Source organism: Urocampus carinirostris, chromosome 17 (genome assembly GCF_059441175.1).
Source record: "Urocampus carinirostris isolate Australia breed hairy pipefish chromosome 17, RoL_Ucar_1.0, whole genome shotgun sequence".
In the NCBI taxonomy this organism is placed as follows: domain Eukaryota; kingdom Metazoa; phylum Chordata; class Actinopteri; order Syngnathiformes; family Syngnathidae; genus Urocampus; species Urocampus carinirostris.
Window position 1 is genome coordinate 2,252,157 of NC_142365.1, and position 19,494 is coordinate 2,271,650.

A 19,494-nucleotide genomic window follows, 5' to 3' on the forward strand; every position below is an offset into this window, starting at 1 on the left:
AAAAAACATATATACATATACAACACAATTCATTTATTCATCAGATTTAAAAACAATGAATTTAGCAATGTGTATATTGTAGTAGTGTGGCAATGTGGATATTGTATATATATATATATATATATATATATATATATATATATAAAAAGAGAAGTTCAACATTATTTTATACCACTGTAATTGGATGCACAAAAAATAACATGACAATTCAGTTAAAATGCATTGTGCAGAATTAAAAAAAAACAAACAAGCATGTTCATAAAGAAAAAAATCAAACGGATTAGTCACTCGTGATGAAAAACCCTTCGTCGCTCTTCTAAAGGAAAACCACTGTTTCCCAAAATCACTCTTTCAAAAAAAACACACAAATATATATTTTTGTAAAATTCATCAAAGAATATAGCTGTGTTTTACAAATGAAGTCGCTGATTTTATTGGAAAGTTTCTTTCGCTATATAGAAGCTACCGTAAACACATATAACCGACTTCAAATGGAATACACAAAGTCATGGCTTTCATGGTAATGTCACTTTGTAATGTGCTGTGTGTCTTTACTTTTGTATATGGAACTGCAGTATTTTAACCAATACAAATTAAAATGCTGTTTGAAAAAAAAAAAAAAAAAAAAAAAATATATATATATATATATATATATATATATATATATATATATATATATATATATATATATATATATATATATATAGTTATAGATTCTAGATCAGGGGTCGGCAACCTATGACATGGCAAAATAATAATGATTATATTTAAAAAATGCGCATTTTTACCTGAAATTTAGACATTTTCAGTTGCGCGCCGTGTTATTTAGAGGCTTTACGTGGGTTTTGTGTCAGTGTGTGTTTGGGCGGCGCCTCGCAGAGGAGAAATCCGTGTTTTAACCCAGCCAACGAAACACACGCGCGGGATAAATGAACGAATCATGACGGCTCCTCGAGCGAAAACGTCTTGTTCTTTCCAGCCAGCGTGGACAGACAACAGAAAAAAATGACCGTGCTGTTTTGTGCATTATGCCTCGAGAGCGTTGTACCTCGCACAGCAAGTGTTAAACGTCATTACAAGACATGACATGGCGGAGACATTAAAAAACGCTGTGTCCGGGTACGGCAAACAAACACAGAAGATGAAGACCTTTGGGACTGCTAAAAACACCACCATTGAAGCAAGCTATCACATTGCTCACTGCATAGTAAAGCACAGAAAACTGATGACGAACATTTTAGAAGAAGCGTGTGTCGAATATTTTAAAGAAGCGGGTGAATGCGTGTGTGCGCGCGTGTGCCTTCTGCTTTGCTGCTGTTATTTCAAGTTTTGATATTTTCTTCAATAAGATATCATTGATGAATGGTATAGTAGCTGACCATATTACTTGTTTTTTTGATTGTAGTTTATAGTTGATGAAGAATGATTGATTCTGGTTAATTCTTGTGGTAAAAAGTTGAAGTCAGATTGGCTACAGGCATTTCCACTTGTTATTCACATTCATTTTTTAGTTGATTGATGAACAAGAATAGTGGAATATAAATTGGCAGTGTTCATTTGACCTCTGAAAAGTGATGAGTCCCGTCGACTGGCATGCTCAAAAATCTATAGGTCTTAACAGAGATCTATGGCTCCCCAAAATTTTGTCTTATCGAGGTTGAAATTGTAAATCGGCGACAAATATATAATATAAATCTATATATTCATTCAGTTTTAATCATCAAATTATTAATAAATTTTCTGCATCATATTATTGTTGGCAATATACCGATGAAAGGGATAACCACAAACCTGTTTTTTTATGTTCTCCTTTTATACTTCCTTTTTTTCTTAACTTTTTTATACAACATCATCATTCGTAATATAATGCATCAAAGCAAGTGAGCCGTTGGAGAGCCGGCTCTCTTGAATGAGTTGAGCCGAAAAAGCCGGTTCTCTAAAAAGAGACGGACTTTTCACCACACATCTCGAGATCGGCTTGCAGACGAAAATTCGAACCGTGAGACCAAAACAACAATAGCGGATCTGTCTGACGAAAAGTTGAGTACGGTAAATCTTTGTTTAAAAAAAATGTAATCGCGTAACAATGACAATTTGGTGTCAAAAAAGTTGCGTCCCGGGGACGCACGTTGATTTGAGACGATGCGTCCTCAGCAAAAATCATGCGTCTAGGACGCAGGGACGCGGGCAAACCAGAACACCGAATTGGTCAGTTATACGATTAAAATGTCTATCCACGCTGTATATTTGGACTGGTGTAAATCGACAGCTCAGTTGGATATAAAAAAAATGTTGTGCGAGTCATTAATCTTGGTGTGGCACACTGATTTATAAGGACATTTGAAAGTGGTACTCCGCACCGAAAAGGTTGCTGACCCCTGCTCTAGATGATTTTGTGCCATGACACAATACCAACCAGAGTTGGGTAGGGTTACTTTAACTGGATTACTTTCAATTACTTTTGGATTACTCCAATACCAAATATGCTAATAAAATACAAAAGAAACTCAATATGAATAAAATATGACTCACAACACGCGGTAAGCTTTCTCTCTTGGCCTTGATCTCTTTGATCTCCGGCAAAACTAAAATCAAATGCGACAGAAACAAAATGAAAATAAATCCAAACAGCTTGCCGACATCATTTTTGCCGTTCCGTGTGTTCTGTTACTCCCCAAGCCTGCACAAAATTGACTCATTTTATTCCTATTTACTTTCTTTTGTCTTTTATTAGCATATTTGGTATTGAAGTAAACCAAAAGTAATTGAAAGTAATCAAGTTAAAGTAACCCTACACAACCCTGGTCGTAGTTTTATTCCTATTTAGTTTCTTTTGTCTTTTGTTAGCATATTTGGTATTGGAGTCATCCAAAAGTAATTGAAAGTAATCCAGTTAAAGTAACCCTACCCAACCCTTATACCTAAATGGTGAATATGTCAAGATTACTGATGTGAGGCACCTGAGTCCGCTCCTTTGGCGCCAACTGCCCCGGACGCTGATTGGCTCCCTGTCACTATTTAAATCCCTGTCTTTCTGTCACCAGTTGTCAGTCCGTCTGCGAACCTCAGCTCATGCTAGGCAAGCCTTTCGACCCTGACTCTCTCTCTGTCCCGTCTGTCTCCCGGCTCCGACCTGTTTTCTGAACTTGACTACGATTTTTGCTCCCTCGTCCCGGCGACAGATCTGTTTTTTCTCGCTCTCGACACTGCCTTCGCTCGCCACGGAAATACCACTTCCGCGTCTGAACAACATGCTCCCCGCAACCAGCGATCTACGGATCGTGTGTACTATCCTTTCCCTTCTTCCCAATAAAACTAAACTGACAAGAAATGCACGCAAGTGGGTCCTATATCCGTTCTGGTCCTGACAGAATATACAGTATACTTTTTACGGTACATGAAATGAATGAATAGAGAGCGATACTGTTTTGTCTACAATCTGCCAGTTTTGATTGCAAAATTATTTATATGCGGCCCCAAAAAATCTGTTGGCAGATCATTTGAGCATGTCTTAGGTATTGCTTTTCTTGTGTGTTTTTTCAACTTCAAGAATTGACAAAATATCCAGTAAAATAAGAAAATCTGTCATGGTTGCCATGGCGCCCAATTGGCCCCGCCCGTTTGGCGCCGGCTGCAGCTTGTTGACAGATTGCCTTCCCCACTATTTAAACCCTGTCCTGTCAATCCCCTTTCGTCAGTCTGTCTGCGAATCTATGTGTGTGCAAGGCAAGTCTTTTTCGACCCTGACCCCCGATTTTCCCGTTTTGCTCCCGTTTGTCTCCTGCTACAACCCGTTTTGATCCCGATCACGTCTGCTCTCCCGTTCTGGCTTACGACTCACTTCCGACCACGTTTTTGCTCTCCTGTCCTGGCTACCTCAGCGGGCTAAATGAATATAGTTCATGAATTTACAATGTTTTCAATAACATTTGAAAGTTTATGAATTTTAATGAGATATTTTTAAAAATAAATCCATTTTTGTACGGGATCTTTTGTAAATTGTGGAGCTGTACCTAAGGCTATTGCCTGTGAGTGTCCATTGACGGGAGGGCAAAATGACAAAAGCTTTTCTAGAGGACATTAAAGCCGAGTCGACACTAGCAATCATGTTTGCAGACATCACAGAGCACACAGCTCGCTCGTCTCCAAAGTTTTTTGGGGAAATAAATTGCATACGTGCCGACATTTTGACTTTAAAAAGCAGTCGATGTTATTGCGCAATCCAATTGAACATTAAGGGGAAAAAACAGATGCTTGTTTGAAACCAGAAATGTGATGGTTGGAGCAGTTTATGAACACACAAAACTCAGCCGTGGACCATTCCTGTCAAGCTGTACGTTTTTGCCGTACAAAGTAGGTTTATGATGCATTTTAAGACGCGTACGACGTACGAGAAAATCTGTACGGAAAAACGCAAATTTGTCAATGATGGGTACCATCCGAAACAGCAAATCAATCGAGTCAAACGAGTTCGCCGCGGTAGCCTCTATCTCTGTATCGTTTTTTTTCTGTTGCAAACAAAACCAGCGGGTTGATGCTACTGTGCGCATGTGTCTGCCGCCTCGGATTTCATGTGGTAGTTATGTAGTGAAAGGAAGTCCGTTTCTTTTTAGAGAACCGGCTTTTTCAGCTCAACTCATTAAAGAGCCGGCTCTCCAACGGCTCACTTGCTTCGATGCATTATATTACGAATGATGATGTCGTATGAAGAAGTTAAGAAAAAAAGGAAGTATAAAAGGAGAAAATGAAAAAAGACAGGTTTGAGGTTATCCCTTTAATCAGTATACAGTGGGACCTAGGTACTTCGCAGTTCCACGTTCGCGGGTTCAGAGCTTCGCGGGTCTAAAAAATAATAATAATAACAATACACCGCAGCTATATCCCCCTAGTCGGAGGTGGCTAGAGTCATTTCTGACTCTTTTTAGCAGATTGATACAGAGGAGGGGATTCCCAGCCCCCTCACTCAACTCACCTGAGGTGTTGGGAGTCATTAGGTGACCAAACCCCCCAATTACAACCCCTAATGCTGAACACCAAGCAGGGAGGCAACGGGTCCCAATGTTTAAGTCTTAAAATAGTTTTTTTTTTTTTTTTAAATTAAAACATTTTTTTTTAAATTTTTTAAGCATTTTTGAAGGGGCGTCGCTGCTTCGCAGATTTTCACTTTTGTGGGTGGTTTTGGTCCCCATTAACCGGATCTAAAAAAAAATAATAATAAAATAAAATAATTGAAAAAAAAAGAAAAAAGAAAAAAATAATGGTTTTGGTGCCCATTAACCGCGATAACCGAGGGATTACTGTATTACCAACAATAACTCAATGCAGAAAATGACTTCATAATTTAAATAAGAAAATGTATTATCATACTTAATTCTATTTGTATGTATTTTTTCCTTCTACAGTGAACGTCCAAGCGACTTCATTTTGGAACTTTTTTATAATAAACCTCATTCATGTCGAGCAACTCACAACAAAATGTTCATGAACAATATATATGATATAACGAGACACATGTACGATATAACATAAACGACATAAATAAACACGTTTAAAAAAAAAATGGTGTAAGATTATTTTGTAGGGGAAAATACGAGAGTTTGTAAGGGCATGGAGCGCGACAGGTATGGTGGACTAAAATAAGAGTCAAGATTTTTGGCTGTTATTATATTGTTGTTTTTTTATCTTATCTAGTATGAAAATGTAAGGTGTAGAATTGAATTTTCCTACTTAAACCGAATTGGATCTCTGAAACTAAAGAGTATCGTCTTTCATCTTGTTGTGTTGAAAAACGTTGAACTCTTTGAATGCTTTTCTCTTCACGCTGAGGTTTTGAGTTGTTCCTTGCCCGCATGTTGGTTTGAGATCAGGTCATTGTGTCATTGTAATCCTGTGCAGTCCTTTGAGACATTTTTGTGATTAAGGGCGTCATAAATCAATTTGACTTGACTTGACTACTAACGTATTTGTCTACTTTCTTTGCTCTCAAAAGCTTACTTTGTCCAACCTGTGAGTGACATGATCACCACCTTGTCTCGAACCATGTTATGAAAGACGATCAATCAGATGCAGAGGTTTTAATTCATGCGTTTATTACTTCTCGGCTTGATTACTGTAATGTATTGCTTTCTGGTCTCCCGATGTCTCGCATCAAAAGTTTGCAGCTGGTTTAGAATGCGGCAGCTAGACTTTTGACTAAAACCAAAAGGTTTGAGCATGTTACTCCTGTATTGGCCAACTTGCACTGGCTCCTAGTCCACTTAAGATGTGACTTTAAGGTTCTCTTATTAACATACAAATGTTTGCATGGACTTGCACCCTCTTATCTCTCTGATCCCCCCATGTTCCTGCGCTCGGAAAATGCCGGTCTACTTGTGACTCCGAGAGCCAAGAAGTCTGCAGGTTTGAGAGCGTTCTCCATCCGGGCCCCGGTTCTATGGAATGCCCTGCCTCCGGAGATAAGATCTGCAACGTCAATGGAAGTTTTTAAATCGAGGCTTAAGACACACTTCTATTCCAAAGCTTATGATTGATGCCCAGCTCATATTCTGTATTGTCGTGTCTTTTTCCGACCGCCTGCCTGGTGGTGATTCGAGGGAGAAGGACGATTTGAGATGAGTCAGCGGACCAGCGTTTGACCTGAAGCATGTGAACGCCTGCATGGACCAGCTGGCAGAGATGGGAAACTGCATCATGGCGGTCATAGACTTTCTGGACTAGTTTACAGGCTGGGGGCGTCGCTGCTGTCATGCACTTTCCGGACAAATTCAACATGTTACCTAGTGTTTACTATGTTTGTGTATAGTAATGCTAATTGTGATTCACCCTGGTCATCCTGGAAGAGGGATTACCACTGGTGAGGTCCTTTCTCAAGGTTTTTTTCTTTATCCTCACACTGAGGTTTTGAGTTGGTCCTTGCCCGCATGTTGGGTTAAGATCAGATAATTGTGTCATTGTAATCTCGTGCAGTCCTTTGAGACATTTTTGTGATTAAGGGCGTCATAAATAAATTTGACTTGACTTGACGAACCTGTCCAGGTGCCACTCACCTTTTCAGCAAGGAACACAGAGTAAGTGAATGTTTGGAAAGGAATGCTAGTGCTAGTGTCGACCAGGCTTAGGTAAGGCATAGATTATTTACAGGCTTAAGCTTAACCAGTGCAGTAGTATCAAACATCTTTCAAATATTTACACGCCTAACTCGAGAAACCCGGCGGGAGTCCAAAACAAATTATATACAAAAATACTCGATCTGCAAACGTCTCTTTAAGGAATATCGTAATAGAAAAAATAAGAGGGATCTGGCAGTCAGGGACATTCGATTTCTTCCCGATGTCCGAATACCAGACCACGGGCCGTGACAGAAGCTAGACTTTGGACTCGCTCTCGCCGTTGGCGACGTCTCCGTTGAGCTCGGTCTGCGGGTCCCGGCGCTCGGGTTCGGTCCCCGGGCCCTGCTGGCTCAGCTTGCTGGCCGTGGACCAGGTGAGAGGCAGGCGCGCCCGGCCGCTCATGTCGGCCAGCTGTCGGGCGCTGCAGGCGGGCGTGTTGGTTTCGTAGATGTCGTGGAAGCTGTTGTAGTCCACTTCGTAGAAGCCGTCCTCCAGCGTCAGCACCGGCGTGAAGCGGTAGCCCCACTTGATCTCGCTGCTCACGTAGGAGCTGCGGGCCTGGCAGGTCATGCCTGGAAACGAGGCGAGGAACGTTGATGGACGGATATTATGCTACGTCTGTCTTTCCGCATCGATCGGCATACTTCGGACTGTCTTTTGTCTGATGTTAGCTTATTTGTCTCTCGTCTCTAAATGGTCTCCTGCTTCAGCCTCCCAATGTTTATTGTCAGTCTAACATGAGATATGAGTCTGGTCCTGTCAAGTTTCTCATATTACTCCATTCAAAAAAACACTGGACCGTGTGTACAGTAAGATCAAACATCTAGTTGGATCCGGCCATCTCTGTCTGTCCCTCACCCCCTCATACACCCCCTTTCGGAGGAAAACAAAGCCTATGCAATCATGGACAGTACAAACATCTTCTTTGTTCCTTTATCTCTTTGTTTTCTTTATCCTCACTGTAAAATGTGGACTTGGAGTGCCACGTCCAATTTCGTTGTCACAATATATTCAATCCATGTTGTAACAACGACAATAAATATTATATTCTATTCTATATACTGTGGCTCTTTCACTTGTTCACCCATCCACCCATCTGTTTCTTTATATTCAATCACCTGTTCTTTTGCATCTATCCATCCATTCAACCATCCACCCATCAACCAATTCACCAATTCATCTATCCATCCATCAATTAGCTCATCTATCCATCCGTCATCCATCCACTAACCAGCTCAACCGTCAACCAATCCATCCATTGATCAAACAGCTCATCCATCCATCATCCATGAACCTGCTCATTCATCCATCCAACAACCTCCTCATCCAGCCATCCATCAACCAGCTCATCTATCCATCCATCAACCTGCTCAGCTATCCGTCCATCAACCTGCTCATCCATCCGTCCATCAACCTGCTCATCCATCCGTCCATCAAACTGCTCATCCATCCATCCATCAATCTGCTCGTCCATTCATCCATCCATCCAACTCATTCACCAATCCATGCATCCTTTCATCGATCCATCCATTCATCTGATCATCCATCCACCTACCAACCAGCTCATCCATCAACCAATCCATCAATCAAACATCTCATCCATCTATCCATTTATTAACCTGCTCATCCATCCATCAACCTACTCATCCACCCATCTATCAATGTGCCCGTACATCGATCCCTCTTCCCTCCCATCTTCTGTGCATCCATCCATCCATCCATCAACCTGCTCATACATCCATCAACCTGCTCATCCATCCATCATCCTTAAACCTGCTTATTCATCAGTCTATCAAACTGCTCATCCATCCATCCATCCATCAATCTGCTCATCCATCCATCCATCCATCCAACTCATCCACCAATTCATCCACCCTTTCATCGATCCATCCATTCACCTGATCATCCATCCACCCACCAGCCAGCTCATCCATCAACCAATCCATCCATCAAACATCTCATCCACCCATCTATCAACGTGCTCATCCATTCATCCCTCCTTTCCTCCCATCCTCCGTCCATCCATCTATCCATCCATCCATCAACCAGCTCATACATCCATCAACCTGCTCATCAATCCATCCAGTAACCTGCTCATCCCACCATCCAACTCATTTATCCATCCATCCATCCATCCACCCATCCATCCAACTCATCCACCAATCCATCCACCCATCCATCCTTTCATCGATCCATCCATTCACCTGATCATCCATCCACCCACCAACCAGCTCATCCATCAACCAATCCATCCATCAAACATCTCATCCACCCATCTATCAACGTGCTCATCCATCCATCCCTCCTTTCTTCCCATCCTCCGTCCATCCATCTATCCATCCATCCATCCATCAACCAACTCATACATCCATCAACCTGCTCATCCATCCATCCAGTAACCTGCTCATCCCACCATCCAACTCATTTATCCATCCATCCATCCATCCATCCAACTCATCCACCAATCCATCCACCCATCCATCCATTCACCTGATCATCCATCTACCCACCAACCAGCTCATCCATCAACCAATCCATCCATCAAACATCTCATCCACCCATCTATCAACGTGCTCATCTATCCGTCACTCCTCCCCCCATCCTCCGTCCATCAATCCATCCATCCATCAACCTGCTCATCCATCCATCCATCCAGGCCCCTGATCATCCCACCATCCAACTCATTTATTTATCCATCCATCCATCGGCTCATACATCCATCAACCTGCTCATCCATCCATCCATCCATCCAGTAACCTGCTCATCCCACCATCCAACTCATTTATTCATCCATCTATCCATTCATCCGTCCATTCATCCGTCCATCCATCCATCCATCCACCCACCGATTCCATTGCTTTAGACAAACTAGTTGGCATCCATCCATCCATACTTGCCACCACCAACCGGCTCATTCATCCACCCATCAACCAACCCATCCATCCATCTATCATACATACATATATCCATTTAAAACTTATAACCTAGTTCCTCTGAGTTCCTCCAACTGTATCCGTCCATCTGGCTTTGCAGCTATCCCTGTCTGGAACTATCAGCGTCTTTACTTTTAGTCAACCTTCAAATCTTATTGTGTATCAAACTACAATCATTCCATAGGTGCCTAGTTCGGTTTGCACATACGCCCGTGTCAGTCCAATATGTAATTTAAATGCAAAAACCTCTTCAGAAATTTGCTGGAGCCAACTCACCCGTGGCCTCGACCATGCCCTCCAAAATGACGACTATCTCCAGCTCCTCCTTGGCCAGATGTGCTGGCGAGATCTCCCAGAAGGGACTGTTCTGGTTGATCTCGTGGCAGATGATGAGCGGCGAGACCAGGAAGAGCCTGTCGTCACCCGTGTTGTAACCCACGTTTATGTCCGTCTGGTTGAGTGGGATGAACTCACCCTCCTTGGTCTGTTTGGACTTTATCAGCTTAGCCCGGATAGAGGCCTCCACGATGTGCGAGTTGCGCAGGTCCCCTACACGGAACATCAGGCACAGGCGTCCGTCTCTCATGGAGATGACGGCGTTGGTGGAAAACACCAGCGTTTCGGCCCGCTTCTTGGGTTGCGAGATCTTGACGAACATGCAGCCCACCATGAAGGCGTTGACGATAGATCCCAGCACGGACTGGATCAAGAGGAGCAGGATCCCCTCCGGGCACTTGTCCGTAATGACTCGGTATCCGTAACCGATGGTGGTCTCCGTTTCTATGGAGAACAGGAAAGCCGACACGAAGCCGTTGAGATTGTTGACGCACGGGGTCCAAAGGTTGTCCGATATGTGGTCCAAATCCCCCCGCAGGTACGCAATGAGCCACCACATGAAACCGAAGAAGAGCCACGTGACCGTGTACACCAAAACAAAGATGAAGAGGTTGAAGTGCCACTTGAGATCCACAAGGGTGGTGAAGATGTCAGTCAGGTAGCGATAGGTCTCGCGCACGTTGCCGTGGTGGACGTTGCATTTGCCGTCTTTCTGGACGTAGCGCTGGACCTTTCGGGCCCGGTCCATAGCCGCCAGTTGTTTGGGGAGATCTTTGCCAAATGGCTTGTGGAACTTGGACAATTTGCTGATGGCTGGGCTCTCCACATCCTGCTCCATGTGGGGTTTGAGTGGATTTAAATCTGCGGAAGAAAAATACACAGACGGCATCAGCGGCAATCATATTTGCATTTGGTGGATGTGGTGAACACTCAGTACCTCAGATGTCTGTCACGACCGGAACAAGCGCCGGACCCGAATGCGGAACATTTCATGCTTTATTAAGGGATCGGGGAAGTCAGGGACAGGGGAAAAGACAGCGATCTGGTACTCGCTTGACAGGTGGAAGCACCCGCAGCCGATGACAGATGGCGACACGGACAGTTGGTGCGATGAGCCGAGCGTGATTGTGTACCGGACAAATCGGGCAGCTGGGACAGGAGAACGGAGCGTGGTCGGAGATCGGAAGCAATTCAGGCAGCCGGGACAGGAGACGGAGCGTGGTCGGTGATCGGAACAAGTCGGGTAGCCGGGACGAGCGGGAAGCCATGGATCGGGGATGGATACAGGAAATGAAATCAGGCAGGATACGGGTAGCCGGGACAGGAGAACTAGGCTTGGATCGGGGATCGATACGGGAAACAGAATCAGGCAGGATACGGGTAGCAGGGACAGGAGAACGAAGCGTGGATCAGGGATGGATACAGGAAACAGAATCAGGCAGGATACAGGTAGACGGGACAGGAGAACGGAGCTTGGATCGGGGATCGATACAGGAAACAGAATCAGGCAGGATACCGGTAGCCAGGACAGGAGAACGGAGCTTGAATTGGGGATTGATACAGGAAACGGAATCAGGCAGGATACCGGTAGCAGGGACAAGAGAACGGAGCTTGGACCGGGGATCGATACGGGAAACAGAATCAGGCAGGATACAGGTAGACGGGACAGGAGAACGGAGCTTGGATTGGGGATTGATACAGGAAACTGAATCAGGCAGGATACCGGTAACCGGGACAGGAGAACGGAGCTTGGATCAGGGATCGAAACAGGAAACAGAATCAGGCAGGATACAGGTAGACGGGGCAGGGGAACGAAGCGTGGATCGGGGATGGATACAGGAAACAGAATCAGGCAGGATACAGTTAGACAGGACAGGAGAACGGAGCTTGGATTGGGGATCGATACAGGAAACGGAATCAGGCAGGATACCGGTAACCGGGACAGGGGAGCGAAGCGTTGGATCTGGGATCAATCCTGACATGGATATATAATCATATATTGACCTCCAAGTTTAATTCATCTTATGAACCCCTACATATAACATGGTTGGCAAGTGTGGACTTCATTTTCTTGTAGAAAGTACGGAAATGAAAGAAGGAAATATTATACAGTTTTGTTGTACTTTCCACAAACATCTAAACAGGTCCTCACTTGTACTTTTTATTTTTCATTTTTTATAATTGCCTTTTGAAATATGTGCCACCACTTCTGAATTTGTTGTGTGGAAACTCAATTTTGGCAACTTGTTGTCCTCCCCGCCGTCCTGTGCCTTTAGACCCCATCGGTCTATTTAGCAGCGGAACAAACGGCCGCGATGAAGCTGTCGTGCTCTCCATTCACGGGGGAATATTTTGAGCTTGAGCAGCACCCGTATCCATGACAACGCAGGGCTCCGTCTATCAAGTGTTCACAATATAGCAGGAATGTTCTGGAACAGGCCACAGGATTTGGAATACACCACTGCGATTGTTTGTAATTGCAAATCCTCGAATGTTATACCACCACTAAAAACATGAGCGCTTCGGTTTTTTCCATCACACAAAATGAAAAAAAACCATTCAGACTTTAGCTGTAACCATTAGAATCCACGTTCCTTTAACAATATGGATGCTAACTCGTAGCATGGCGTGGCTGTTTAATACATTTGAGGAACCTATAGAGCAGAGATGTCGAGGTCAGTTTGGGACCAGATCTGGACGTTCATTTCTCAGGCGGGCCGGATCGGTAAAAAAAATCTATATTCAATTGGTAATACAAAGCATTTATCACTTCAGATTTTTCAGTTCATATATTCTTCATGGTTTGCTGTCCCGTCACAGTTGTAATACCTTCTCAAGGTCCAATCCATTATCATCCTCATCATAGCGTCACCAGGAATATAATTGAGTCCATTTTGGCAGAAAAGTCCTTTTCTTGCTAGGAGTATTCTTTTGTTTATTTTCTTTCGTCGAATATTGGCTTCAACACACGTGTTTTCCTTGCCTCCGAGAATTTCTCTGCCGTTTTTTCGTCCCGGAATGATCACTTTCTGCATTATGTTTCGACTTATTACTGACACTGAAGAAATTACCAATTTTGTGTTGATTTTCACCTTCCCTCGAAGACAAGCACCACAACAATGACGTCATTTCGAAGCAACGAGATCTCGTTTGCCGAGATCTGCGAGCAGACGAAAACTCGAACCGCGAGACCAAAACAACAATGGCAGATCTGCCTGACGAAAAGTTTGGAGTACGGTAAATCTTTGTTTTAAAAAAAAGTAATCGGGTAATAATGACAATTTTGTGTCAAAAAAGTTGCGTCCCGGGGATGCACGTTTATTTAACACTGTGTCCCCAGCAAAAATGATGCATCTAGGACGCAGGGACGCAAACCACAACACTGCAGTTCCATTCCATTCCCAAAACATTTAGATAGAAAGTCTTAGTAACGATTGAAAGAGGGGGGACATGTGACGCCAGGGTTGCATTGGTGGCAAAACGATGCACAGCTACAAAGAACTAGTAAGCATCCAGACTTTGATAAGCTTTCAGATCAGCACGGGTGTATGGGGATACTCCATTTACGATATACAGAGGAACCTTGGTTTTCGAACGCCTCTCAGTTCGAACAAATCGGAGTCCGACCAAAAATTTAGAGTAATTCTTGCTTCGCTGTTCAGTCAAAAAATCGGAGTTGGAACGCCGGTAATGCGTGAGTGCGTACGCTAGGGTGCGATGCTACGCGGCGTACGGGTGTATTAGCCCCTTATTATGCCTCCCAAGAAAGTCAGTGCAAGCGGCAAAGTTGCTACAGGTGAAAAAAGAAAAGTAGTGCGTACAACTATTGCATTTAAGAAAGAAATAATTGCAACATATGAAGGAGGTGTGCGAGTGTCTGATTTTACTAGGGAATACAGCATGGCTTCTGCTGACCACCACAAAAGTAAGAAATCCTATTCATAATTTTTTTCTTTATCCTTTTTTTAATTTATACACGTTCATGTTAGTGTCATCTTTTGTACGGAAGATTACGATAACGCGAACGTACGATTAGCCTGGGTTAGCTTTATGTTTACGTTAAACATTCAAGGTAAACATTCAGGGTGTTGGAATGGAGCCCAACTTTCAGGGTGTTGGAACGGAGCCCCCTTTCCAATGAACCGCTCACCACCTGTTTTGGAAACCCGGGTGCTAAATGACTTGTAAACGACCTGATTTTTTTATTTTTACACGTTCACGTTAGCGTTATCTTTCGTACGGAAGATTACAATAACGCGGACGTACGATTAGCCCGGGTTAGCTTCATGTTTACGTTAAACATTCAAGGTAAACATTCAGGGTGTTGGAACGGATTAAAACGATTTACATTATTTTTAATGGGAAAAATGATTTCGGTGATCGAACAAATCGGTTTTCGAACAGGGTTCTGGAATGGATTATGGTGGAGAACCGAGGTTCCACTGTAGTGGTACGGATCGCCTTGACTGAAGTCAGGACCATTTGCTTGGTCGTGTAAATATGTCGGGAGGAAGAAGGCGTTTGTCTAGCGTTTACCGGACCGGTCCACCATTTCCATCGTGTCGTCGTCACGTGTTTAGATCACGCGTGCGCAAAAGGTGAATATATTTACAGTCGAGCGCCAAAATGTCAGTCATTGTGTAGTGTCAACTATAACCTTATCCTCCTTGTTTTATAACCTTATCTTCTCTGTTCCTTTATCTTCTTGCCTTTTTTACCTCACTGTGAATGTGTGAACCTGGAGTGTCATGCCCAATTTCTTTGTCACAATATGTTAACCCATTTTGTAACAATGACAATAAAGGTATATTCTATTCTATTCTATTTAAAGAAGAATCCAAAAGCCTGACGGAGCATCTGGCGACGGTTGCTAGGTGACCATTGTTAGGGGATTGGGCTTCTGCAAACAAAAAAAGGATTGTTGAAGCAGGTGTATGCCGCCATGGCCGACAGCATTTACTTTTCCGAATACAAATGGGATTGTGGCTTCACGCCGATGTCCCGAGGATACAGGGTTGGGTAGGGTTACTTTAACTCGATTACTTTTAATGACTTTTGGATGACTCCAATACCAAATATGCTAATAAAAGACAAAAGAAACTAAATATGAATTAAATTACAAAATTTTGTGCCGGCTTGGGGAGTAACGGAACACATGGAACGGCAAAAAAGATGTTGGCAAGCTGTTTGGATTGATTTTCATTTTGTTTCTGTCGCATTTTATGTTAATTTTGCCGGAGAGATCAAAGCCAGAAGAGAAAACTTACCACGTGTTGTGAGTCATCATTTTATTTATCTCATCTCATCGCTCATCTCATTAGCTGCACGGCTTATCCTCAGTAGGGTCGCGGGGGGCTGGAGCCCATCCCAGCAATCATCGGGCAGTGGGCAGGGGACACCCTGAACCGGTTGCCAGCCAATCGCAGGGCACACAGGGACAGACAACTCGCTCGCTTATTCACACCTAGAGACAATTTGGACCGGCCAATCCACCTGAAATGCATGTCTTTGGAATGTGGGAGGAAACCGGAGTGCCCGGAGGAAACCCACTCAAGCACGGGGAGAACATACAAACTCCGCACAGTAAGTCCGGTAGCTGGATTTGAACCCACACAGGAGGTTCCCAAGTCCTTAAAACTGTGCCGCACACGCGCTAACCACTGTTCCGCCGTGCTCATTTGATTCCTATTGAGTTTCTTTTGTCTTTGATTAGCATATTTGGTATTGGAGTACCGGTAATCCAAAAGTCATTGAAAGTAATCCAGTTAAAGTAACCCTACCCAACCCTGCGAGCATATTTCAAAACCGTAAGGTTTAAGGGCTCCTGGTGTGAAAACTTTGTGTTGCGTTTGTGTCACACGACATTGCATCGTTCTCACTTGTCAACTCACATAAATGGATGGTCAATTCTAAATTCAGTAGAGATCAGGGGTGTCAAATGAATTTTCATCAAGGGCGATTTCAGCTTCATGCATGTCCTCAAAGGCCAAGATAGAAATGTAACAAGTCAAATAAATGGATCAACTCCATCATGTAAAGCACAGGTGTCAAAGAGGTGGGCCACGGGCCAGAACAGGCCCGCTAAGGGATTGAATCCAGGCCGCGAGACAACACGCAGAGAAGCGCAAGAGAAAAACAAGCTGCAGGTTGAAATATGTCAACTTGATGTTGCCAAGACTTGTATTTATTTATCTCTCTCTCTCTCTTTGTCTCTCTCTCTTTTCCACCCCTTTTCTCCCACTCTGTCTCTGTCTGTTTCACTCTCTCTGTCTCTCTTTTTCTCTTCCTTTGTTCCTCTTTGTCTCTTTCTCTCTATGTCTTTTTAACTTCTTTTGCTCTAACTTCCTTTTTTCCTTTTCTCTCTTTTCTTTTTCTCTCGTCCTACCCTTCACGCTTTCTTTTCTCTTTTCTCTCCTTCTGTCTTTCTATTTCTCTTTGGATTTCTTTCTTCCTCTCCCTTTCTTTACCCCCTCTCTCATGACTTTTTAACTCTTTTGTTTCTCATGCTCTCTCCCTCTCTCTCTTTTACTTTCTTTGTCCCGCCCTCTCTCCTTTTCCCTCCCTCTTTTTCTTATTTCTTTATCTCTCTTTTTCTTTCTCTTTCATCTACTAGTCAGGCCCCTGACAGAATGTTTGTTCTATCGTGTGGCCCCCGAGTTCAAATGAGTTTGACACCCCTGATGTAAAGTAACTCTGAATGTATTCGTTATTAAAGTCACAAACTTGACAGTTGCAAAAAAAAAAATGTAATTGTATGTGTATCTATTGTATATACAGTGGGACCTCGCTCCTTCAGGGTTCCACGTTCGCGGGTCTAAAAAATAATAATAAAATAAAATAATTACGGCCACAAAATCTCCACAAATAAGACACACGGGTTTACCAGCAATGTCAGTTAACAGAATTTTCTCAGCCATTGTGGTTTTGAGTATCCGAGTATCATTTGAAAGTTGTCAGGGTTTCATAGACCCGGGCCATAACAGTAGATGTATATAAAAGGGATTTCGCGGGCCGGATATAATTGTATGTCGGGCCGGATGTGGCCCGCGGGCTGTCCGTTTGACACCTGTGCTTTAAGAGGTCAATGGTCATTATGAGTCATTATTTGTTGTTCCTTCAGGTGAGGTGGAGGTGACGTCCCCTCGGTGACTGCTAATTTCAAAAGAGGGCGAGCGTTATTTGATGGATAACCGTCGCAGCGCACGCCGTTTTTGTGTCGGCCGAGGCCGCTCGCTCGCTTCTTCGCATCGCCGGCAACGTTTTCCTCCTCATCCTCCACGGAAGCGTTGCGCACGTCGCCGACATGTTCAGCATCCCGGTCTTGTTACGCAACCCCCCGCCACTCCCCCGTCTCTCATCCGCACCCTCGTAGCGAGACGATTCGACGGCGCCCTGGAGAAGAAAAAGAGGTTTACCTGCAGGAAACGAGCGGATCCCTCCGGTTCCCTTCCCATTCGAATTCCTGGACCGGGTGAGCAAAAGGATGGCTCAGAAGCGTCCTTTCTCTTCAGCCTCCATCCTTCCTGCCAGGCTGCGAAGAAGGGAGGACTGCTCGGGCAAGAGCCTCCTCCCACCGCCCACGTCCCTCCTCCTCCTCCTCTTCTTCCGGCAACCTCCTCCTGGATGAGTGAGACACTCTGAACGTTTAAGGGACAAAGGTAAGGAAAGGCTTGAGATTCTCAGCGCAAAAGAAAATCTAGCCAGCTCACAAAAATCAGGGCTCAAAATTGCTAATTAAGAAGCGACTTAAGTCAAAGTTACAGTGCATGAAGGTCAAAATACACGGGTTCCCCTGACGCTGTGTTCTAAATGGGGTATTTTGGAGTCAAGGTCGAAGTAGAACAAAGTCGAGTAAAGTCAGTAGAGTTTTTCGAGAACCGGCTTCTTCGGCTCGGCTCACTAAAAGGAACCGGCTCTTTCGGGTCCCACACGGCTCTTCAGGTTGTTTTTGCTTCTTTAATCCCTACACGACCAAATATGATGTAAAATTGTGCACAAAATGACTTAAAGGAAGTGGGAATAGAACAAAAAAGAAAAAAAATACCAAAATAAAAAAGTAGTGAAAAGCTGAGAAAAAAAAAACAAAAAGAAGAGAAAAAAGAAGGAAAAATTCAGAAAAAAAGCCAGAAAAAAAAGAAAAGAAAGAAACAAAGGAAAAAAAGTAAATAGAGAATTAAAGAAAAAAGTAACAGCTAGGAAAAAATAAACATAATGAACGTACATAATAGAACAAAGTTGAGTAAAGTCAGTAGAGTTTTTCGAGAACCGGCTTCTTCGGCTCGGCTCACTAAAAGAGAACCGGCTCTTTCGGGTCCCAAACGGCTCTTCAGATTGTTTTTGCTTCTTTCATCTCTACACGACCAAAAATTATGTAAAATTATGCACAAAATGACTTAAAGGAAGGGGGGAATAGAACAATAAAGAAAAAAATACCAAAATGAAAAAGTAGTGAAAAGCTGAGAAAGAAGAAACAAAAAGGAAGAGAAAAAAGAAGGAAAATTTCAGAAAAAAAGCCAGAAAAAAAAGAAAGAAACAAAGGAAAAAAAGTAAATAGAGAACAAAAAGAAAAAAGTAACAGCTAGAAAAAAATAAACACGATGAGATTTTTTTCAAAGGAATAAAAAAAAAAATAGAAAAAAAACTGAAAATGAAGAAAAAGTTTGTGTTGCATTCAAATAATTTCCTTCTGACCGGACACAGATACAGGACCTTCATCATCTAGTCCCTCTTTATTTTAGGTGTAAAGCGCCATCCCGCTCTTCAGAGATCAGCCGTACCTCCCGAAGGATATTAAACATTGGACTATAAAGGATTTTATACGATTGAATACAAATTACATTTAATGCAAAAGATATTCACTGACTGGGCTGTGATGCGATGTCAGGGCACCATGGTGGAAAATGTTGTTTACAGGAACGGCGGGAACGGGATGTACGGCTGATAAGATAATCAGCACATCCAGACGCTGGTGACGCAGAAAGGCCCTGTTGTTTTGAGTACCCCAGACATCGGGACTCTTCTACGAGATGGTGAAGCCCAGGGGGCTTCCTTGGCACGTCCATGGGAGGAGTCTTTACGTTATTATGCGGGGAGAAGATGGCCAATAGGAGAAAGCT

At 43.4% G+C, this 19,494-nt stretch overlaps 1 protein-coding gene across 1 annotated transcript; it reads right to left on the bottom strand.

Moving 5' to 3' along the window:
* Nucleotides 1-6,072: 6,072 nt before the first annotated feature.
* On the bottom strand, nt 6,073-17,946 carry kcnj6 (potassium inwardly rectifying channel subfamily J member 6). Its single transcript, XM_088320462.1, has 3 exons — nt 17,794-17,946; nt 10,319-11,239; nt 6,073-7,681 (listed from the first exon to the last, which is right to left on the bottom strand). The coding sequence occupies exons 2-3, from the start codon at nt 11,214-11,216 to the stop codon at nt 7,365-7,367; spliced, it is 1,215 nt and encodes a 404-aa protein (XP_088176588.1). The 5' UTR covers nt 11,217-11,239; nt 17,794-17,946; the 3' UTR covers nt 6,073-7,364.
* Nucleotides 17,947-19,494: the final 1,548 nt, after the last annotated feature.

Bases quoted from the DNA above. Each gene is read 5' to 3' on its own strand.
- kcnj6 (XM_088320462.1), bottom strand. From the start codon at position 11,216: ATGGAGCAGGATGTGGAGAGCCCAGCCATCAGCAAATTGTCCAAGTTC. The intron at 7,682-10,318 runs GTGAGTTGGCTC...CCTCGTTTCCAG, and splicing joins GGGCATGGTCGAGGCCACGG to GCATGACCTGCCAGGCCCGC.